General features: G+C 40.1%; 1 protein-coding gene and 1 long non-coding RNA gene across 3 annotated transcripts in view; one reads left to right on the forward strand and one right to left on the reverse strand.

Annotated features, from left to right (window-relative positions):
• Trim13 (tripartite motif containing 13) overlaps nt 1-24,426 on the forward strand; it is a 94,450-nt gene extending 70,024 nt beyond the window's left edge. The window contains exons 3-4 of the mRNA XM_003477489.5: nt 17,622-17,716; nt 23,189-24,426. Of these exons, the coding sequence (XP_003477537.3) occupies nt 17,622-17,716; nt 23,189-24,418 (1,325 nt within the window). The 3' untranslated portion in view covers nt 24,419-24,426. The remainder of the gene's footprint in view (nt 1-17,621; nt 17,717-23,188) is intronic.
• Nucleotides 1,600-24,427, reverse strand: part of LOC106025137 (uncharacterized) — an 83,760-nt gene continuing 60,932 nt past the window's right edge. The window contains exons 7-8 of one of the 2 annotated variants that reach the window (XR_010041841.1): nt 22,209-22,299; nt 17,711-21,480 (exon numbers count right to left, since the gene is read on the reverse strand). This is a non-coding gene — a long non-coding RNA (uncharacterized LOC106025137). Of the gene's footprint in view, nt 13,707-17,710; nt 21,481-22,208; nt 22,300-24,427 lie in introns of those variants that run through there. The other variant, XR_010041839.1, reaches the window with a different exon arrangement.

The following is a 24,427-nucleotide window of genomic DNA, read 5'->3' on the forward strand; positions in this document are numbered from 1 at the left end:
TGATAAGGAATAGAACTAAAATTGCAGCCTCTCTAAATTTGAAATGTGATTCCTACCAGTTCTCTGTCTTGTTTAAGTGTAAAATGTTACAGAACAGCTCTCATAGGTGAAAAACTTTCTTTCTTTGCCCAGAACCCTATTCTGGTTACCACACCCCTCCTTGTGTAGCCAGAGTGATGTCTGGTGACCACCAATGTCAGGGTTGGACAGCAGCGGACAGCTGAGACCTCTAATTTGGATACTCCCAAAAGATAGCCCATGTATATCCAAAGGCTCCCTCCAACTTACTGAAAGACCTAGAGTGTACCCTTATATTCCTAACTATCAACAACCCAGCCATTCTAGACCAAGGGCCAGATAAAGTGGCACCTTGAGTGTGTGAGTTAGGAGCAAAGTTGCAGGATGAGACCCTCTAGACAGGCTTGTCCTTATGGTTGAATCGAGCTCATCTCGACCAAAGGCTATCCCAGCTAACTCCCTAACACCCAGAACGACGATCCTAAAAAGGTAAATGTAGTAAACATAAAGGACCTGAGACCAAGATAGGACCGAAGAAGACGAACGCCTAGGTCAAAGTGGGTGAGGTTTTCAGCGTAGGCTCTTAATAAAAATGGCTGGTATGCACGCACCATGGCAAGACCACAAACACAGGTGGTTCCCTTCCCTGTAGACGGGACCCTGCAGAATGCTTTGCGTGGTGGCCTTATATCAGAAGAGGGATGTCTGGAAAAATGAGGCTTATAAGAGTCTGTGCTGCAGGAAATGAACATAGAGGAGGCCCTTCCCTTCTCTGTAGGGAATCTGAGTTATTCTTCTTGCCTTCCTAGGTGGGAAGAATTATTTACTGAACCCATGGGAGACTTGGCTACCTACACCCATGTCTTAAATGTCATTGGTGGGTCATGCAAAACCACTTGATGGTTGGGCTGATGTCTGGTGCTACTGTGGGAAAAAGAACCTCCATAGTTTATTACCCCTAAATTTCAACAGATCGTATCCCTTAGTCCAGCTGCCCATTCCATTCACCCTGACGTTCCATCAGCTCCCGGAATAAGAGAGTTCTTGAACTCAGATCTTTCCCAGGATCCTCTAACACCCACTGCCATGTATGTATTGATTCAGTCTGGGTACCCAGAGGGGTCTCCGGTGAATTGAAGGCACAAACTCAGATAACTGTTGGATTTGAGTCAGTACTCTTGTGACCCATTATTAATAAAAATGTAGTTTAGATAAACTGTATCTATTACAATCAGCAGTAGTTTATTAACAATACAAGAGATGCAATTTGAGCCAGGTGTGGTGACTCACACCTGTAATCCCAGCACTCGGGAGGCTGAGGATTGCTGCAAGTTCAAGACCAGCCTGTGCTACAAAGTAAGCTCAAGGCCAGCCTGAACTATATAGTGAGACCCTGTCTCAAAAAGACCAAAAAGAAAAAAAAAAAAATTGTGGCCTATCAATGATATAATCTCTTGATATTAAAGGAAGGTGTCAACTTATTGTCTAGGATTAAGGAAGTCAACTAACAGTAGATAGATTTGAAAACTCGAGATAAATACAATAATGGGACTAAGATCCTATAATAAGGAGAGAGAATGATTTTAATGGATTAAAAATTTTTTAATTGGTCCATGTTTAATTAACCACTCTGTTGAGCCCTTATTCACAGGGTGAGCTGGGTCAAGTAGTAAACAATGGCCCACAGGCTGTAAAAAGACTCACGCCAGAGATAAGGTACTGGGGCAAGAGATAATTACCAAACAGGTTCTTCTGAATTAAAAGCACGTAGCTCCTCATCTCTGTTGTGTCTGTCTGGGCACCACTCTTGCAAGAGTATAGACTAAAGCAGTGATGGTGCCCAGACTGTACCCCAAACCCTCTTACTTATCACAGAGCAACCAATGCTGCAAACGAACCTGAATGCTGGGGTTGTAGTTGAGAAAACACAACTCATGCATTAACATCTTTTGTGTTAAAAGAAAAACAACATGTACACAGTAGGTTCACTGCCACTGGATTAAAGCTTCACTTTCACTGCCTCTGGAGTCCAGTTTGTTTTTAGCGGGGCGATCTGGACAGTAAATTCATTTCTCACATGCAGCCATTAGGAAGTATCACTTGGAAGACTATGCGAAGATACCAAATGATTATTTTAACATCGTAAACAGATAAGTTACAGTACAAAATGCTGTATCTTAAAAGCCAAGCTGAAACCAGGCAGATAGTATGTCCACGGTAATAGCAACTGTCAGGGATAATTTACACAGAAAAGTCACAATATGGATAAAAATGTGGGCACACATTTTTACAGTCAATCTCTAGGATTACAGGTAGAGCCGCTTAGCTAATATTGGTCCAGTAGAAAGTAAGTCATGTAGTGAGACTGCACAGAAGGAACTTACCTGGATGACCGATTCCTAGCTGGACTTTCTGGACCAGACGGTGCTGATTATAGTATGATTCTAAGTTACCGTTTATCCCTTGGGGAGGTCTGTGGTCTGGCCATTGCATCTTCGAGGCCTGGTCTTCAGATGGGCCTTCAGTGACAGTTCTGATGTCTGTTCTTCCTGCTGACTGCTGTGACTGTCCAGTCCCTCCCTGACTTGTATATTAATTTCTATCTAATTTAGCTGCCTGTAACTTGATTATCCATGAAAATTCTTTTCTGATGCTTACAGTGATTTTGATATGGCTTGTATCTGTCTCCTTAAAGCCTCATGTGGTCATAGGTGGGGCTCTTAAGTGGTGGCTGGATATAGGGTGTGTGATGCCGCGGTGCAGGGAGACTTCTGCCTGTCCTGCTTTGCCATGGACTGTTTCTGTTCTGCAGTGCTCCTCTCCCATGCCACCCTCCCTTAAAGCCAGCCGTCTCTGGAATGGAGCCTCTACAAACAGCTGAAATAAACCTTTACGCCTTTAACCTTGGATATTGGGTATTTTGTCTCCATGATTAGAAAAGTAACCAAGACAGCTTTGTATTTCTTCTTTTTCTTTTCTTTTCTTTTTAGTACTGGAGATAGAACCCAGGGCATTTGCACTGAACCACATCCCCAGATTTTTACTTTTGAGACAAGCTCTCACTAAGTTGCTAAATTGTCCAGGCTGGGTTTGAACTTGTGATTCTCCCAAAGTTGCGGGATTCCAGGTGTGTGCCACCATGCCTCCTTTATGGACTGTTTTTCATGTACATGTTCTATTTTTAAAAATATATCTTGGTGTTTGTCTTGTTATTCATTTGGAAGCATTTGTAATATGGCTATACATATGTGATGACATATATTTGTTCCAATTGAGTTATATTTTTTTGTACATTTACCTTTTTTGGTACATAATACAACAGTAATACATGCCCGGTTTAAAAACATAAAAATAATATAAAAATTAATACTGAATATATACTGAAAATTTCCCATATTTTATTATTTCAAGTTGAAAATTTGGTATATATTCCTACATGTTTTTCTTATGCATATTCTACCAATTTTATTTCTTTTCAAAACTGGAAACACATACATAGTATATTTGACTTGGTACATGACTGTGTCTTACACATACCTCAAATTTAATACATGCAGTTTTCTTTTTAATAGTTGTATACTATACAATTTATATTTTTGTTTTTGTGGTATTGGTCATGAAATCTAGGGCATTCATTCACATTGGGCTATTCCCCAGCCCTTTCTAAAAAAATTTTTGAGACAGGGTCTTGCTAAGACACCAAGATGTGATCCTTCTAATCTTCCCAACTGCTGAAATTATAGGTGTGCACCACCACACCTGGCTATATTTTGGTTTATTTATTTATTGGTACCAAGAATCAAACTCAAGACCTTGTACTTGCTCAGCAGGCATTGTGCCACTGAGCTATATCCTCAGCCTCTGTATCGTGGTTTTTAACATAAAAAGTTTTACATTTCATAATTCAGTCCTGTGTGTGAGTGTGAGTGTGTGTGTGTGTGAGTGTGTGTGTGAGTGTGTGTGTGAGTGTGAGTGTGTGTGAGAGTGTGTGTGTGAGTGTGTGTGTGTGAGTGTGAGTGTGTGTGTGAGTGTGTGAGTGTGAGTGTGTGAGTGTGAGTGTGTGTGAGTGTGTGTGAGTGTGTGTGAGTGTGTGAGTGTGTGTGTGTGAGTGTGTGTGTGTGTGAGTGTGAATGTGTGTGTGAGTGTGTGAGTGTGTGTGAGTGTGTGAGTGTGTGTGTGAGTGTGTGAGTGTGTGTGAGTGTGTGAGTGTGTGTGTGAGTGTGTGTGTGTGAGTGTGTGTGTGTGTGTGAGTGTGTGTGTGTGTGTGTGTGTGTGTGTGTGTGTGTGTGTTGGGGATTAGACACGGGCCCATGTGTCTAGATGTACCTCCAAAGCCTTGTGTACTTTTAGATGGTGGTGTTTGTTTTTGATTTGTTTGTTTGGTTTTTGGGGAGGTAGCTGAATCTAGACTGTGTGATTAATAGGTAACGCACTGGTGGGTTTAAAGGTGTAGGGATTAAGGGTGGTTGAGAGCTGAATCAGTCTACCGTTAGATTTTCACCGCCCTAATCCCAGTAGTTTGGATAGGATAAAAGGGGCAGAAAGGGATTTGTTTCCCCTTTTTTGCTCATTGCTTATGCTGTCTCCTGCTGCCATGAACTATTGCCCCTCTGCTATGTGCTACCCTGCCGGGGAGCCAGCTGATTATTATCTATATCGAAGGCTTTGTTTTTTGTACTGGGGATCCAGGCAGGTGCTTATGCCACTGAGCTAAATCCCCTGTTCCAGCTGATTATAGACTGACACCTGGATAAGCTATGAGCTCAGCAAAACTTTCCTTCCTTAACTTTGTCTCAGCAACAAGAAAAATAACTAAGACAGGCCTGTAAGTGCTAAACATGGTCTGCCGCCGACCGAGGTACATGCCCAGCCCCAGTCTTTTATTTTATTTTATTTAGTACCAGAATTGAACTCATGACCTCACGCTTGTCAGACAGACACTGTACTGCTGAGCCTTGTCCCTGCCTCCCCCAGTCTTTTTAGAAACTTCATGTTGGTTAATGTTTATGCTTAGAAAGAAGGTTTTTAATTTTTTATGACAGTTCTCTGATGGACTAATTCAGGAAGTTACCCTTCCTTTGAAGAAGTGTGCTATGCTGTGAAAAATGAAGACACTTACACATCTTTCTAAACTGTAGGAGGAATCTGGCCATATAAGAGGAATGATAAAGTTTGCTGTATAAACAAAGAGTGGAGAGATACCTTGTCTTAATAAAATGTAACAGTGTTTACTTCGAGTGAATTAAAATTCCAAGTATATTACCACTCTAGGCCCTCTCAATAGCTAATATTTGCAAGTTTGAAATATATCAGTTATCTTTCAAAAAGAGCACGTTTACTTCCTTAAAACATTCATGAGATAACTGAGCTAGCTGCTGAGAGTGCAAGGATAAATATACACACACCCAGCTCTTCTGGAATTTAGTCAAGTGGCGAGTCAGATGATATTCAAATAATTGCATAAAGGAAATATAACACATTGCTGCATGCACAGTTAAAGCAGAGTATAGGGCAGCATCAGATGATTAACAGGAATCTCTTTGTAGTCTGAAACATCTGGAAATTCAACTTGAGACAGATGTGCTACCACTGGGAGATAAGGAGCGCAGGTGGCTGGTGAGGGGGACTCAGGTGGCAGGAGCCTTACAGCGGCAAGGACAAGCTTAGGCAACACAAGGGTCGCCAATGCTTTCAGACAGAGAGGCTGTGGGAGGGGAGAGAAAGCATGTCTCTCCTGAAATACTCAAATTCAGAGAGTTTTGTCATTTAAAAATGGTGTAACCATAACCACAAGGAATCAGGTTGTGATCCCTGCTCTCCAGGGAATATAAAAGTCATTAAATGACACTGAATCCCTGGGAGTCCTAACACTGAGAGCTGGGCTGTGGCACAAGCACCTCAGTGGTAGGGCTTACGCTTTGCACACCTGAGGTCCTGGGTGCAGTCCCTGCATGGCAAAACAAACCAACCAGCAAAACCTGAGATTTGATTTCCCGAGTTTAAAGGGGAAACTAAGTTCACATTCCTAGGTTGGAAGAGAAGCCAGGAGTGACTTGGAGTTGGCCACAAAAGTCAGACTTTTTAAGAAGGTGGTGTTAGTGCTCGGCATACCACTAAGAAACCCGAAAGCAAATGAGAACTGAAAAAATATCTGTTGGATTTTGCAACACAGAGGTCAATGACCGTCACAAAATGCCAAAAATGTGCTGCTATTGTATAATCAGTTTCATGAAATTTAGCATTATCTATGCCTTTGGCTCAGTTGGGAAGAATGTGGGCTGATTTAGAGCTATCCCAAACTTTTGGAGCTCTAGCTGCATTCTAGCAACACTTTGCATGGTGTTATAAACAAGACCAGTATAAGATAAACACACTTTGATGAGGCAATTATTACAAAACTCTGTGATATCAGAGAGGCTCGACCTAGCTCATGTTAAAAAATATATGGCATATATTTTTTGTGAAGTGCCGTATAGATTTCTGATAAATCTAGGTCCTCAGAACCAAAATTGTATATGTCCTACTGACTTTAAGATAGAGCATACCTGATGTACAGGAATCAGCTACTGAAACCTGCAGAAGCTGTACCCACAGTGCCACCTTATTTGCTGAACAAATAGTCAAAAAATGTCTCATATAACAGATACAAGTGGCTTTCCCCAGCAAAATATGATTCTGTCATCATAAAATAATTTTTCAAGATAAAAATTATTGTAAATCCAAATATTGATTTCAGTTATCCAAATATTGTAATCCTCTTTTTAGTTTTCCTCACAATCCAAAAGGTTATATTTGTAATCCCATTGAGATGTTACTGGAATCCCAATAAGTTAATTCCAATCTACCACCACCAATCCAACCCACGGCAAGAGTAAAGACACCAAGATATATTCTAAGTTCAGGGCAGCCAAGGGGCCCTAAATCCAATCCTCACAAGGACAGGTGGACAAAGGCCTTGATCCTAGGCCTCTCCCAGCATTTATTATCTTGTGTAGAAGCGGGGTGGCTCAGGGATGAGGGACAGTGGGGGAGGCGAGAATTGCAGGAGTAACTTGAGCTGGCTGGCCAGGTGCAAGACTGGCATCTCTGTAAGTCGCAGAGATAAAGATATGCAGAAGGATCAATCTACATAACCCAATTAAGGTAGCGGTGGGATTGTTTTGGGGGGCTATACTTCCATTTCTGACATGCAAACTCTTGTGCCCCCGGGGAGTCATGGCCTCCTATCTTGAGGCTGTGCCCGCTGACATTCCCGGAGCTGTTTGCTCTAACATCTCCAGTGCTCAGGCCTGTGCATGGAGAACACCATGCTAGGAAACAGGACTGTCTGTCGGCTATAGAGATTGCATAATAGCACCTCAGATAGCCTTATTTGCAATGCTCAGAGCCAATTGAAGAGAGAAGGAAATACCCTGCCAGCTTTTTACATATCAGTATAGGGAAATGAGTCTCCAAATAATCAAAGTCACAGTAATTGTTTTGGATTCAAAGGGAGTCACTGCAGTTGTCTCCCACAATAAATGAACTATATAGTGATTAGCCAACCTAACAAAAAAATTGAAAATGAACAACCTATGCAGATCAAGTTCTCAAACAACTGCAAATGTACCTGAATTAATCATTTGGTAAAGGCCCTTATAAAGTTATTCTTCATAAAAAATACATATTATGGAATTAAAAGCATTTACTTGATATAAAACAATAATCAAAAATAATACCAAACCAATAGTACATTTAGAAATACAGTAATGTCTCTTTCTTTGAACTAGCTGAGCATAGCTTCATATACAATAGTATCAAACATACAAAATAGTATAAAACCATTCAAGAGAATGAAAGTGTTACAGTGTTACAATAAAAGTGTTAGAACCAAATAACAGAAAAGCAACAATGGCTACTATATTATCTCAATGTCCATAAAAATTTTGTTTATATTATCACACATAATAAAACCCAGTAAGATACAACATGATAGAACCAATGGAAACAGAAGAACAAAAGCATGGTAGGACTTCCAAGGAAGATGATATTAAATCAGAACTGGCTATTATAATGTCATGTTTTCTTCAAAATAGCTGTTCATACCATCACAGATAATAAAATCAAACAAACCAGAATAAAACCATTTCAACTAATGAAAGAAAACATTATACGGCTTCAAAGCAATGTAATGGGGATTCATGATTACCATAAACTCTTATGTACTCTTACCATTTCTTACACTATGGAGACTATATGGTATTTATACATGTGAGTTTGATTCATTTCACTTATGAATATGGTCTCAAGCTGTGTCCGTTTATTTATAAATATCTCAATGTGATCATTCTTTATAGCTGAGTAGTACTCCATTGTATAGAAATACAACAACTTTTTTATCCATTCCTCAGTTGATGGACACTTAGTTTGTTTCCAAGATCTGGCTATTACAAACTGTGCTGCTATAAACATGGGTGCACATATATCACTGTGGTATGATGTTTTCAGTTCTTCTGGGAATATGCTTAGAAGTAGAATACCTGGAACAAATGGGATTTCCAATCTCAGCTTTTTGAGAAATCTCCAGACTGACCTCCACAATGGTTGCACCAGTCTATACTCCCACCAACAGTGCAGGAGAGTTCCTTTTTCCCCACAGCCTCTCCAGCATTTGTTGTTGGCAGTTTTCTTGATCCTGGCCATTCTTTCAGGAGTGAGGTAGAATCTCAGTGTGATTTTAATTTGCATTTCTCTAACAAATAATGATGATGAACATTTTTTCATGTATTTATTTGCCATTTGTATATCTTCATCTGAGAAGTATGTATTCATCTCAGATGCCCATTTTTGGATTGGGTCTTTGAATTTTGGGGGTCTGATTTTTTAAAATTCTTTATATGTTTTAGACAGAAGTCCTTTGTCTGAAGAACAGTTCACTAAGTTTTTTTTCCAGTTTGTGGGTTTTCTTTTTACTATGCTGGACATTTCTTTTGACATGCAGAAACTTTTTAATAAGATGTGATCCCAGCTATTGATTCTGGGAAGTATTTCCCGTGAGGTTTGATTCCTGTTCATGAATTCTCTACCTACCCTTATGTCTTCAAGATTTTTACCTAATTTGTCTTCCAACAGATTTAGTGTTTCTGTTTTAATATTCAGGTCTTTGATCCATTTACATTTTAGTTTAGTACATGGTGATAGACATGGGTCTAGTTTTAGTTTTTGACATATGGAGAGCCAGTTTTTCTATTTATTAAAGAGACTGTCGTTCTTCCAGTGAACCTGCTTGGCTCCTTTATCAAAGATAAGGTGGTTGAGTGTGTTTGTAGTTGTGGTTGTATCTTCTAATCTATTTTGTTGATCTTCAGATCTGTTTTTAATTCAGTCCCATGTTGATTTTATTACAGTTGCTTTGTAGTTTAACTTCAAGTCAGGGTTTATGATGCCTCCTGCCTGGCCTTTTGCTGCTTAGAATTTCTTTTGCTATTCTAGGTCTCTTCTGGTTCCAGATGAATTTTAGGAGTGATTTTTCTAGATCTATGCGGTATATTAATGGTATTTTCATTGGGATTTCATTGACTCTGTATAACAGTTTTGGGAGAATGGCCATTTTCACAATATTTATTCTTCCTATCCATGAACAAGGGATGTCTTTCCATTTTCTGAGATTATCTTCAATTTCTTTTTCAGACCATTATAATTTTCCTTGTATAATCTTTTATGAGATTAATTCCTAAGTATTTCATTTTTTTGGATGCTAGTGTGAAGGGTGTGGCTTCTCTTATTTCTCTGTCAGTGATTTTGTTGTTAGTGTATAGAAATGCTATTGATTTTTGAGTATTGATTTTGTATCCAGCTACATTGCTGAATTTATTTATTATATCTGGGAGTCTTTCAATGGAGTTTTGGGGGTCTTCTATGTAGAATATCATGTCATCTGCAAATAATGATAACTTAACTTCCTCTTTTCCTATCTTTAACCCTTTTATTTCTCTCTCTTGTCTAATTGCTCTGGCTAGTATTTCCAGTACAATCTTGAATATGAGCAGTGATAAGGGATATCCTTGTCTTGTGCCTGATTTTAAAGTAAAGGCCTTTAGTTTTTGGCCATTTAATATGATGCTGGCTGTTAGTCATAGATGGCCTTATCATATTGAGGTAAAGACCATCTCTTCCAATTTTCTGAAGGTTTCTTAGCATGAATGAGTGTTGGACCTTATCAAAAGCTTTTTTTGCATCTATAGAAATGATCATGTGATTCTTATTTTTGGCTCTATTGATATGGTGGATTACATGTATTGATATATGTATGTTGAACGATCCCTGCATTCCTGGGATGAATCCCACTTGGTCTTGGTGTATAATCTTCTTGATGATTTGCTCCATCCTGTTTGCCAATATTTTATTGAGGATTTTTGAATCTGTGTTCATTAGGGAGATTGGTCTATAGTTCTCTTTTTTAGTTGGGTCTTTCTCAGGTTTTAGTACTAGAGTAATATTTGCTTCCAGGAATGACTTAGGAAGAATTGCTTCCCTTTCAATTTCATTGAAGAGTTAGAGGAGTGTTGGCATTAATTCTTTGTATTTCTTGTAGAATTCTTCAGTGAATCTGTCTGGGCCTGGGCTCGTCTTTGTAGGTAAAGACTTAATTGCATTTTCAATTTCATCAATAGAAATTGGGTTAGACCCAGAATTGGTACTTCATATGCTTCTAGGAATCTGTTCATTTCATCTGTGTTATCGAATCTATGAGAGTAGAGGTTTTTGAAATAGGTTTTGATGATCTTCTGTATTTCCACAGAGTCTGTAGTGATTTCCCCTTTTTCAATCCTTATTGCATGAATTTGAGCTTTTTCTTCCCTTTTTTAAATAAGGTTGGCTAGGGGCTTATCAATTTTATTCATTCTTTCCAAGAACCAACTCTTTGATTCATTAATTCTTTGGATTGTTTTCTTAGTCTCTATTGCATTAATTTTTGCTCTGATTTTTATAATTTCCTCCCTTCTTTTGTCTTTGGGTTTGACTTGTGTTTCTTTTTCCAGATGTTTAAAGTGTAGCATCAAGTTGTTTATTTGTATTCATTCTGTTTTCCTGATGTGGGAACTCAGTGCAATGAATTTTCCTCTGAGGACCACTTTCATTGCATCCCACAGATTCTGGTAAGTTGTATTTGTATTTTTGTTTGATTGTAGGTATTGTTTAATTTCTTCTTTAATTTGCCCTGTAACCCACTGATTGCTCAAGAGTGTATTATTCAATTTCCATGTGGTTGTGGGGTTTTTGCAGGTTATCATTAATTTCTAGTTTCATGGCAATATGATCTGATAACATACATGGGATAATTTCAACTCTTTTGCATTTACTTAAATATGGTCTATGGGCTAGTATATAATCTATTTTAGAGAATGTCCCATGTACTGCTGAGAAGAATGTATATTCTGATGTTGGATGGAACACTCTGTATATGTCTATCATGTCCATTTCTTCACAGGTGTGATTCAGTTCTGCTATTTCTTTGCTGATTTTCTGCCTGGTTGATCTGTCCCTTAGTGTCAATGGTGTGTTAAGGTCTCCTGTTATAATTATGTTATTGCTTATTTGATGTTTCGTTTCTATTAATACTTGCTTTGTATAATTTGATGCTCTGGAATTTGGTGCATATATATTTAAGATTGCTATCTCTTCCTCTTGAAGTTTTGCCCTAAGTAGTAGGTGGTAACCTTCTTTATCTCTTAGGATCATTCTTGGTTTGCAGTTCACATTGTCTGTAAACAAATAGCTATCCCGCTTTTTTTTGGGGGGGGGTTCCTGTTGCATGAAGTATTCTTTTCCATCCTTTGACTTTCAATTTGTGAGTTTCTTTTTGGGTTAAATGGGTTTCTTGTAGACAGGATATGGTTGTTTCTTGATCCATTCTGCCAGTCTGTTTCTTTTAATTCGTGCATTGAGACCATTTACATTAATGGTTATAACTGTTATATGTTGGTTTATTGTTGATATGTTATCTTTCTGCTGTTGCATCTTTATCTTTCCATTCTGTTTAATTGTCTGCCTTAGTGGCTTTTCCCAATGTGTATTTTCCTATGTGTATCAAATATTCCTATGTGAATATTTGAGTATTCTTTGCAGGGTTGGTTTGGTGATCATGAAGTTCTTCAGCTGTTCTTTGTCATGGAAGTATCTTATTTCTCCATTGATTTTGAAGGACAGTTTTGTGGGGTACATCAGTCTAGTCTGGAAATCATTTTCCTTTAGGATCTGAAATAATTCACTCCATGCTCTTCTTTTTTTTTTTTTTGGTCTTTTTGAGACAGGGTCTCACTGTGCAGTTCAGGCTGGCCTTGAGCTCACTGTGTAGCCCAGGCTGGTCTCAAACTTGCAGAATCGTCTCCTATGCCCTCACTCCTTCCTCAGCCTCCGGAGTGCTGGGATTACAGGCATGAGCTACCACACCTGGCTCCATGCTCTTCTTGACTTTATTGTTTGTGCTGAGAAGTCTGCTGTGATTCTGATAGGCTTTCCTTTATAGGTGATCTGTCTTTTCTCTCTGACAGCTTTTAATATTCTGTTCTTATGTTGGATTTCTGGGATGGTGATTGTTACATGTCTCGGTGTAGTTTTATTTTGGTTTTGGCTATTTGGAGTTTTATACACTTCACTAATTCTAATGTCAGTTTCCATTCTCATGTTTGGGAAATTCTTAGCTATTACTTTTGTAAATAGCCTCTTGATATCATTTGTGTTGTCCCCTTCTTTTTCATTTATCCCTATCAATCTTATGTTGTTTTTTCTTCGCATCGTGTTGCAACTGTTGAATTGTTATTTTCTGATTCCTTGTTATTTTTAAAAGATCTTTCCTTTCCTGTTCACTAGCTGCAATCTTGTTTTTGAGGTCTGAAATTCTATCTTCACTTTTGTTGAGGCAGTTTTGACAGTGTTCAATGGAATGTTTGATTTGCTGTATATCTTTTTGAATTTGCTTCATGTCTTCTTTTTGTTTCTCATATTGTTCATCCAGGGATTCTATCTTTTTGTTTTGTCCTTCCAATTTTTTAACTGTGTCTTCTTTAGATGTGTTCAGCATCTCTTTCATTACTTTTATCATTTCTTCTTTTACCTGGGAGATTATTTCTAATTTGAATTCCTTTACAGCTTCCTGGAGTTGCTTCCGTATTTCTGTTGCTATTATGTCAGGCATTTCATGTTTATGGCATATATGTTTTTCTGTGTATGGCTCCTAGGCTTTCTTGGGATGGGATGGAAGTTTGTGCATTTTTTCTTTCATTTTTTTTCCATTTTCCTATATTTCCGTGTTTCAAGTGATGTTCCAAAGCTTCCCCTGGGCATGTTGGAAATCGTCTCCTATGCCCTCAGCTCCTGGGACTGAATGGAGGTTGCTGAGTGTGATCCAGTCAGGTCCACAGGCCTTCCCGTGCCACCTCCAGTGTTCCAGAAAGCTGGGCGGGCTCCTAACCACTGTGGATGATGGTCCAAAGTTCTCCCTGGGCAAGCAAGGATGTGCTGGAACTTACTTCTTCTGCCCTGATTGAAGAAGGTCACTGGGTGTGGTCTAGTTGGGCATAAAACCTCCCAAGCCTAGTCTTGTGTGGCTGGAATCTGGGCAGGTCCTTGACCACTGGGAGCGATGATCTTAAATTCCCCTGGGCTGGCGCTGATGTGCTGGACTCACCTTCAGCAGCCCAGTTCTCCTGATTGAAAGCAATATAGTGTTTTTTAAAGCTCTAGTGAGATACTAAAGTGTAGCTAAGCAACACATTAACATTTATACAACACAATTACAGTAAAAGTTTATACAAATGACTGATATGTAAGTACATGTAATTTCTGTAGGGCTTTAAGAAAATATTTGTCATGATTAATTCTACATTATATTTTTCTGAGGAATTTAATAGATATTTTATATCAAATGGTTCCAAAAGATTATAACATGTTATACTTTCATTTAATTACATCTTAAGAAATCTGTACTTTTCAATAAATCTGAGAAGTAGTAAAAGAACTTTCTTCTCCCTTAAGTCTTGGATGATCTCAATTTAATCTTCCAAAGATTCTGCTTTCATGTTTCTAGTGCTACATGCACAATTATTCATCAGTGGCTTCCCGTTTCTCACAGTAAGATTCTGTTTAATCTCAGTCTTTCTTTCTTTCTTTCTTTCTTTCTTTCTTTCTTTCTTTCTTTCTTTCTTTCTTTCTTTCTTTCTTTCCTTTCTTCTCTCTAGCACTGACAAGTTTATATTAAAAAGTAACAGTGACACATGAGGGAGAACCTGGCCCTGCAGAGCAAGCTTGGACGGAGAAAGCAAGTTAAAAGTACACCGTAGAGTGCCCAGGCGGGCTACCTGAGGAAAGCCTCAGTGGCCTAGGTTTGGGAAATGCCTTGACTGGCACTTTTGGTTTCTAACACAATCCTAAGGATTATATAATTTTTAAAATTATACGCATACATTAACATTGCCTTAATTGCCTGAATTTATTCTTAAAATGTTTTGCATCTACTGAAACAACTAAAGGCCAAGTTTACTGTTGCTTACATGTTTTTCAGTTTCTTACAAAGCTAACTGATCTTACCATACTAACATATATATGGGGAAAAAAATCAATATAAAAATAAAACAAAATATATGGAATCTGGAATTTTCTTCAAACTAGAGAAGCAATCCATTTACCATCATCAAGGCTTATTTTTCTCTTTTTTGTGATGAACGGATTTTTGCCTTTCGATGGAATGTTTCTGTGGGTTTTTTTTTGGTATCGAGGATGGAACTCACAACCTCACGCTTGCCTGGCAGCCGCTTATGCCGTTGAGCCAAATCCCCGGCCGTGGATGGAATGTTTTGAATATTCATTTCTCTTAAAACATATAGCTTTAAAAAAAGTAAAATCGGGGCTGGGGATTTAGCTCAGCGGCATAAGCGTCTGCCTTGCAAGCAGGCAGTCATGAGTTCGATCCCTGGTAACGACAAAAAAATAATAATAATAAAAAATAAGTAAAATCCAAGGCAACAAAATAAGCATGTTTTTCTTTTTCCATGTTAACCATTTATTAAGCACTGTCAGACACAATGGTGGTTGCTTTATGTCTACCTAGTTGTAATCAAATGTATCACAATTTTCATTTTACAGAAAAAACACTGAGGTTTAGGATAATCTGAAAATAATCTGAATACTCTGAAATTATCTGAAAAACTAGTAAGTGGCAATAATAGTTTGGCTAGTGAACTAACTGTAAAGCCTGTGTTCTTTCTACTGCCCTGTGCATGTGTGGTGCTTGGTTAGTGCGTCCCCTCAGTGGGGAACGCTGGGCCTTGCATTTCCTGACCGACAGCTTTAGGGAAGGGCAGAATAATACAGCGTCTCAGCATGTCTAGGAGCCTCCCCGGGGCTCCTCCCCTACACACGGTCACCCCGCAGTTAATTACTAAATTCATTTCCCTCTGACAGTTTTCATTTCAGTGTACACTAACTTGGAACATCTTTATCACTTATGTTTTGGTAGGTAGGGAAGGGAGCTAAGAAGTTTTGAACTTTGTGAAGTCCCAGGATAAAAACGATATCATGGAATAAATCAGTCCAACAATGAAAGTACATATACTGTATTCCCTTTCTACCCTGTAAAAATGTACATGTTGCACAAACGCATAAAACTGTATATTTACAGTCTTACTGCTGTACTGATGGGTGAATTTCAAGTGTCAGCTGTTTAGTTCTTTAAAGAAAGATCAATAGAAGGAAATTCCAGCGTGACAAGCGTTTTGATGGTTGCCGCTCTCACGGGATCCAGTTACACTGTGCTCTTCCCGGAAGGACGCGCCGGGCCTGCAGGTTTCACCCGGCGGTTACTCTGCAGGCTCAGCACTCACAGCAAGCAGTTCCCTGGGGAAAGCTATTCTTTTTCCCCTTCCCATTTTCTTCTTCTTAAAGAGTTTTAATATATCGTGCTGTTTAGTAACTTTAGTCTAGAGATTGCTATGCAGATTTAATGGGTGTTTTACGTTTAGTTGAGCAGAAGTATATTAGTATCCACTATCGACCTGCTCTAACCACGTATCTATGTGTTATATAATTATATTAAGGATAATAATGTGCACTCCTGTATCATTTCACTGTAAGTGTTTGAAATGTTTCCGTGAGCTAATTTATTTTTAATAATACTATCTTAGTGAGGGCCTGGGCGCCGTTTTCATTGGCACTGACTGCGTCATGTATGTATGTGTAATCCGATTTTAGCCTCAGCCGTTTTTCATGTTAAAGTCATTTCACCCGTTTCCTCATTTACAGTGTAAGAATCGGAATTCCCGTTCCAGTGTCCTTGAGTCTAACAGAAATTATAGGAACTGTTTTCCTGTACGTGCTGCAGGAGAGAGCAGGACTGCAGCCAGTATTCTAAGTGTACCTTGCTGCGCAAGGGAGGCGAACAGGAAGTGGAGGGCGTTTTTACAAATCATTGTTAATCAAGGGCCTAAGAACTAAGCACAGTAGGTTTTGAACATCTTTTCGCCAAAGCCTCTGGCTATTTCCCCCCCAAACCCACTCTTTAGTGGGACTGAAAGCGACCCTGGGGCCTACTCTGTGGTTCTGTACCGGCCTCAGTTTCTTCATTCACCTTTGATCCTTCAGTGGCCAGGTCCCCATACACAGTGGACACCAGGAGAGTCCGGTCAGAACCAAATTTAAAGTTCCTTCTCCACTCCAAAGACAAAAACCATTGTGCTTTCTCCTACAAGCGTTAAACGAGAATTGGGTCGAAGGTATTCTGCCTAAAAATCGAAAGGACACTGACATAAAGCTGGAGAAAGGGGGACCGCAGTTGACCTCCTGGTAGTTGCGCCTGGCCGGAGCCCAGGCTGGACCGACGGGCGGACGGCAGTGCCAGGCTTTCGCTCCTGAGGTGCAAATGAATGGTGTGAAGGGTTGGCCTTTTTTTTTGTTCCTTAAAATGCAACGAACAAAAAAAAAAGTACAACAATCCAAACCCAGCCATCTCCGGGCGCGTCGCCCAGCGAGGAGACGTCCGTCCCGGCGGCCCGGGCGCGCAGCGCTGCGGGAAGGAAGGTGCGCGCCGGCCCGGCCCGCCCCGCCCCGCCCGGCGGCCGCGTCGGGTGCAGGCTGCGCGGGGAGCGCGCGGGCGTCCGGGCGGGCGGCGCGGGGGCGGGGCCGGCGGCGCGGGGCGGGGCCGGCGCCCGACTCCATCTTGCGGCGGTGGCGAGCGCGTGCCGCGCGTCTCGGCGGCTGGAGGCTGCAGCGCGGGCCGCCCCGCGTGCTGGAGGTCGGAGACCACCCCGCGCCCGGCCCCTCTCGGGACAGGGAGGTGGCAGCGGGGGTGGGTCCGGTGCGCGGGGACCTGCGGGGCTGGGGCTGCCGGAAGGCGCGGGGAGGAGCGGCGCGGGGTGGACGCCCGGCCCGGCCGGCGGGCTGCAGGTGCCGCGGGAGGGCGCCCTGGCCGGGCGGCTCAGCACAAAGCGCCCCGGCCGCTCCCCGCGGGCTGCCTAGCCCGCCACTGCTTCTGGCGGGCTCTCTTTGTCAGTCGATTGAAAAAATTGAGGATCAAGAGTGCAGATCCTCGGTAGATAAGCGCGTAACACTCTCTTCTCTTTTTCCTGCAGCATCCACAAGTTTGCTAGTACGTAAAAAACAACCCAATTGCCTTGTCCTGGGAAGTAGCAATCCTGCCAAATACACCTGCTTGCCGGGGACAGAGGTAAACAATTTTTTCTTTGTGATATCCTCATATTTTAAGACAACCCAATTTTGTTAGGCCCAGAGCCTTTCGGAATTGCACTGTGTGTAAAATATATATTTCCCCTCTCTTTCTTTCGTTGGTGGTCTTTGTTCCTATCGTATTGTCAGAACTCAGAAAAAACAATTTATACTTGGCAGTCTTTTATGTGGTAGTTATTGGAAATTATTGTATCTAGATATTTACCTTGGAAAGGAAAAGAGGCTTTTACAGTATTTTTTTTTTTCCCTCTCGTGCCTGGTGAATTGTCAGGCTGCTGGGGCTTGTATAACAGGGTTACATTTTAGTGATTGTACAGATCTTTATATATATTTGGCGTTTTAAAAGCAGAATCTCATTGATATAGACACTCCTGCCAGTAGAACTTAGAGCTATTAACTGCTTGTATTTCTCTATTGCACAACCAAAAGATACATTATTATTTTTAAAAATTTGTTTGGTACAGGGATTGAATCCAGGGCCTTTCACATGCTAGGCAAGTGCTCTACCATTGACTTGAACCCCCCACCCCCAGAAGATAGCATTTCTTCAGTCTCCTGTCCTTCCCTAAAAAATACTTTTTGTGGAGGAGGAGGTACAATCTGACTTTTTAAACCTCCCTGCTAAGACTTTCCTTAATGTTAAACTGTTCTTTTCCTCGTGTACATTTCTGATAGGTTATCTGGCTGGCCTCCTTGCCCTTGGTTTTGTTTAGATATGATATACTTTGTAACATTTGCATTGGCTTTCCTCGAAATTACTGTTCAAATCTAAGTCTGTTTTAAGACCCTTTCTTGGTTAATACCTTCAACCTTGTATACCTAAAATGAGTATTTATAGTTTTACGTGTAATTGAAAACCTTACACTTACATAGTTTAGCAATTTACAAAATTCTCAAACAGTATGAGGAAGTTAGTATTAAAAAAACTCCTTATTGCATGAAGGGTAAATGGTGCTTGAATCCAGGTGCATATTCAGAAGTAGGTTTTGTGTTCTTTCTCCTTCCCTGGAGTGTGTCTTACTGCCTAATTTGTTAAAAAATAACAGTAATCATAATCATTTGGAAGAGCTGTGATTAAACTTCATTTTATGAATGAGGATACTTGATTTGTTTTTTAGATGCTGGAGACTGAGGCCAGGACCTTGAGCATAGGAAATAAAATGCTCTCCCACTCCTGCCCTTTAGAATACTGATTTGTACAGGGCTGAGGTGCAAGAATTGGAGAACTCAGGTTCTGTACTAACGATGTACAATTCAGAGGCCAGTATTTTTAAAGTTAGGTGTTGAGCTAGATGAATTCAAGTACAGCATTTTATTTTATTTCATTCCTTCCCTTTTTATCACCATCTTTTCTCAAGATATATATGTAGGTAATGCACAGATGCAGGCTAATACTAACTGCCTTAAACTGTTTTATATTTTAAACTCAGTTAGTATGGTATCGAGGGTCTTGCTCCTTGTTTTTTCCTAAGCGTCATAAAAGTATGTTGTAAGATGAAGATCTGGGGTGCTCATAATGACTGATTTTTTTTTTTCTTTTTTTGGCCTTTTTCCTTTTTATCAGGTACCGGGGATCGAACTCACGACTGCCTGCTTGCAAGGCAGGCGCTTATGCAGCTGAGCTAAACCTCCAGCCCGTTTTTTCTTTTTTAAAATCAAACATTGGCTGGGGATTTAGCTCAGTGGTTTAAGTGCCTGGCAAGTGTGAGGTGGTGAGTTCGATCTCAGGTGCCAAAAAAAAAAAAACATTGTTCTAAGTTACTAGGCTTTTGGCTTAGAGTTTAGCATAATTTAAGACAGTATGTCTATAAAATAAGTATTTGCTGTTACCTAAAACTTAGGTACTTTTGAAAGTCTTAAATTTGAGGATGTGTTAAGGGAAAGAAGTTTGATTTAAATCTCTGTAAAGGGTTGTGGATGTGGCACGGTGGTTGAGTGCTTGCCCGAGCATTGCTTAAGGCCCTGGGGGGAAATCCTAAGCCACAACACCCTTTTCTTTTTCTTTGCTAATATGAATTGAAAATTTCTGGGGTAATACTCTCAAAAACTATATAGTCAACAACTAGTGGAATATGCAGAGTGATGAGAATCCTTTTTTAGTTTTTTAATAGGTGTTGTTATGGTTTGTATCTGGATGTCCCCTCCCACAACCCTCATGTGGTCATAGGTGGGGTTTTTGGAGGTGGCTGGATATGGGGGTGTGAATGTGGGTTAAGGATGTGATACTGGGATGACGGGTGGGTGGTACTAAACTAGTCCACTGATTGGAATTAGCAGGGTTCTGAGTGAGGCCGAATGGGTTTACCGAAGACAGAAGCCCCACTCTAGGTGAGGGTGGCACCCCCAGAAGTTTGTAGTAGCTGGGATGAGGAAAGGGAAGGCAGGCTTGCTGCTTGCCGGTGCGGCTTGCTGCTCTGCTGGCTCCTACGGGTATGCCCTGGACCGTTACTTCTGAGATGCCCTTTGCCTTGGAACCAGCCAGCCGGCTGTGGACTCAGACCTCTGAAACTGAACTTAAGTAAATCTTGCCTCCTTTGACTTGTGGATGTCAGGTATTTTGTTTCAGGAACAAGAAAAGTAACCAATACAGATGGTCTGTAGGATATTAACTTTTCTTTAAGGGTGAATGAATAACGGGGCAGTGTAGCACATAGCTGTAATCCTACCATTGCTGTGACTGAACTGCTCAGGAGGCTGAGGCAAGGGGATTGCAAGTTCAAGGTCAGCCTGGATTACATATAAAGACCTTGACTCAAAAAAACCCACAAACACCTTTTATAGTACATTTCTTTTTAGTCGGTTGGTTTATTGCTTTTGTTTTTGGTATCAGGGATCAACTCACAACTTTTGTGCTTGCCAGGCAGGCGCTTATACTGCTGAGCTAAATTTCTGGCTCAGTTGTTTAAAAATAAAATTGTGCCAGGTGTGATGGCACACACCTGTAATCCACCACTTTGGAGATGGTGGCAGGAGGATCACCACAAATTAAAGTAGGCTGGGCTACATAGTGAGATCATTTATGACTTGTTTCCTGTGTATTACTGGTTTTTTGCATTTTTCATGTCTTGGTGGTTATATTTATAGGAGTTGTTCAATATTTCAGTATAGAATTAATAATTTTTTTGTAGTCTTTCTGGCTGGATAGCTTGGTAGTTGGTTTAAAAATTTCTGGTAATGGGAGAAACGTGGTAGGAACATGAGGCTGATTTCAGAGATGCTAGAAACCTGATACATGTTCAGCTGTAAAACAGCTGAGAAACTCTTACTCGGAATATTAGTGTGCTTCACAATTTGTACGTTTTGGGTATTTAGAAATATTCAAAGGAAGAAGTTACTCTTGGAGGAACGTTTGACTGTCATACAGGTAACTTGACATTAATTTGCGATTTTAACAAACAGTAGTTGTGTTTGTTTACATGTAAGTGGGAGATAGCTAAAAGTAAGAACTGGAGAGGATATATGTTTCACATTAGAAATCTGTTAATGAAGTAAACTGTTGATTTCTTCAGATTGTAGGTTTTAGCCATATTTTAAGAAACTACTGTGATGAATGTTCTTTACTTACGAGACTGAAGATCTTTTTTTTTTTTTTTTTTTCACATATTTTCCTTTAAAACTTGATATGGCAAAACCTGCCTGGTTTCTTGGGTCAGGCTGCTGTCTCAGTTTTCTCTAAAAGAGTTAATGATGGAAGTGTAATATAATTTTGTCCTAGGGAAAGTTTGAGTATAAGGAGACAGAAAGCTAAGGAAGAAAAAAAAAGTATGTCTTTTAAAGTGAATGAAAATAAGCATCTTAAATTATAAACCAAAATTTGTAAGCAGTATCACTAAAAATGGAACAGGTGATCTATTGTAATTTTGAAGCATTTTAAAAAAGAGACTTCAAGTAGTGTTTTTCCTCTGAGGTTCATTTTAAGAGCTGTAACTTGATTATGACTTTGGGATGATTATTACTTCTAACTTGTTTTGTGTGGGACATTTTCCCTTTTGCTTTTGGTCGTATTTGGTTGCCTAAATTTCTTTTTGTCCCTGTTAAGGGTATCCTCCATGTTCTTCAAAGATTTTCTTTGCCTTGGATGGGCCTTTTACTTAAGCATGATTTATAAATAAGCATTATGACTTGAAAAATTACTAGTTCATTATATTATACAAATCTCTAAATATTGAGCTACCTCATTAAATGGCCTTCACATTCAGTAATATTACCACCTATCTCAGTCTTTAATTAAAGTGGAACGCTGTCAAGCTTACAGTGGCAGATATTTTCCAAAATTCTAATTTTCATATAAAACCCAACGTTTTTCATTATTTTTTCAAAAAATACTGTCATTTTTTCCCTCTTGGAGTAACACAACTCATTTTGTTCATTTTCAAAAAAATGACTGTCAGTTAACCTAAATCTGAATAGATCCAGTTTGTCTTTTGTGCCTCCAAGTAAAAATGATTCCATAAAAAAGGCAGCTGGTTTACCTTGCAGCTCAGTAGCGTGAGTGCTTTGCTCCAGATACCATCTGCTGGTAGGCAGAAGTGCTTTTGTGAGTACTTCTTGTCAGACAAAATACTAAAAAGATACGTAGACAAGCGTCAAGACTTTAACAGAATGAGCAGTGTCTGCTGCTTTATCAAGGATATTTGAAAATAAAAGTGAAACCTCTCACCCCATGCGTTGTGGTGCACAGTGAGGAGCACAGTGGCTGCTGGCACAGTTCGCTGCTGCTGACCGCTTTGCCCGATTCCTGTGCCGCCTCCAACAGTATCTGCCCACCAGCGCTTCTGCAGTGTGAATGCAGACGTGAGCAGGCTACAAAACGACTGTGATTTTGTGGATTCCCTAAAGGCAGACAATCAGGTTTCTAACCATTACATTTTGAGAACTGATGCTACAAGATGGCTTTGTTATTCCGATAGTTTAATAAAACACAACCAAAAAATTCATTTAACTTTCTAGGCAAGAGTAAATTGGAATTCTCACGCTTTTAAAAATGATTTTAATAGTTGTGATCTTTAAGATAGAAAAAACATGCCAAATCCTGGTAAGTTTACATGAGAATACATGCCTAGCTTTATATTTCTGTCTCTTTTAAATAGCATACCATTTTACATTTGTGGGCCCACAGTAAAGAACTCATTCTATTACAAACACTGAGTAGCTTTGTTTCTGACAGCTAGTAGTCAGCTCTCTGTTTTGAAACAATCAGTTGGGTCCTGCTGGTTCAACTTGCACTTGTCCTAGTTTTAACTCTGTCTTAGCCAAAGCCTGCTATTGGGAAGTTCGCACGGTGGCCCTCTGCTCCTGCTCATTAATCCTGCTGTGCTGTGCATTCCCTTCCCACAGCCCTCACGTCCTTTGTTTGGCTGGTATTTCACATCATTTAAGGTGAAGTTCGCTGCTTATTACTATACAGTGCTACTAGAGGGGATCCTGGAATAAAATGTGTTTTCTCTGTTAGGATGTGATGGAGCTGCTCGAAGAAGACCTCACGTGTCCAATTTGCTGCAGTCTGTTTGATGATCCTCGAGTTTTGCCTTGCTCACACAACTTCTGCAAAAAATGCTTAGAAGGTCTCCTAGAAGGGAATGTGCGCAATTCTTTATGGAGACCAGCTCCATTCAAGTGCCCAACATGTCGGAAAGAAACTTCAGCTACTGGAGTTAATAGCCTGCAGGTTAATTACTCCCTGAAGGGTATTGTGGAGAAGTACAACAAAATCAAGATCTCTCCCAAAATGCCAGTGTGTAAAGGACACTTGGGGCAGCCTCTCAACATTTTCTGCCTAACTGATATGCAGCTGATTTGTGGGATCTGTGCTACTCGTGGTGACCACACCAAGCATGTCTTCTGTTCTATTGAAGATGCCTATGTTCAGGAGAGGGATGCCTTTGAGTCCCTCTTCCAGAGTTTTGAGACCTGGCGTCGGGGAGATGCTCTTTCTCGCTTGGATACTTTGGAAACTAGCAAGAGGAAATCCCTACAGCTACTGACTAAAGATTCTGATAAAGTCAAGGAGTTTTTTGAGAAATTACAACACACATTAGATCAAAAGAAAAATGAAATCCTGTCTGACTTTGAGACCATGAAACTTGCAGTTATGCAGGCCTATGACCCAGAGATCAATAAGCTCAATACAATCTTACAGGAGCAACGAATGGCCTTTAATATTGCTGAGGCTTTCAAAGATGTGTCAGAACCCATCATATTTCTACAACAGATGCAGGAGTTCAGGGAGAAAATCAAAGTAATCAAGGAGACTCCTTTACCTCCCTCTAATTTGCCCACAAGCCCTTTTATGAAGAACTTTGATACCAGTCAGTGGGAGGATATTAAATTAATAGATGTGGACAAACTTGCTTTGCCTCAGGACACTGGTACACTGATTAGCAAGATACCCTGGAGCTTCTATCTGTTGCTTGTGGTCATCCTTTTGCTTGGCCTCCTCACTTTCTTTGGTCCTGCCATGTTCCTGGAATGGTCTCTATTTGATGAATTGGCAACTTGGAAAGACCATTTTTCAAACTTTACTTCTTGTCTGACTAAAGCAGCTGATTTTATGGAACAGTCGGTTTTTTACTGGGAACAAATGATAGATGGGTTTCTCATTTTCAGTGCAAGAGTCAAGAGTTTTACTTTGGTGGTGCTGAACAATGTGGCAGAATTTGTGTGCAAATATAAACTATTATAAAATCTCAAC

Source organism: Cavia porcellus, unplaced genomic scaffold, assembly GCF_034190915.1.
Source record: "Cavia porcellus strain 051 isolate PalLab524CR breed Dunkin Hartley unplaced genomic scaffold, mCavPor4.1 scaffold_21, whole genome shotgun sequence".
NCBI lineage: Eukaryota > Metazoa > Chordata > Mammalia > Rodentia > Caviidae > Cavia > Cavia porcellus.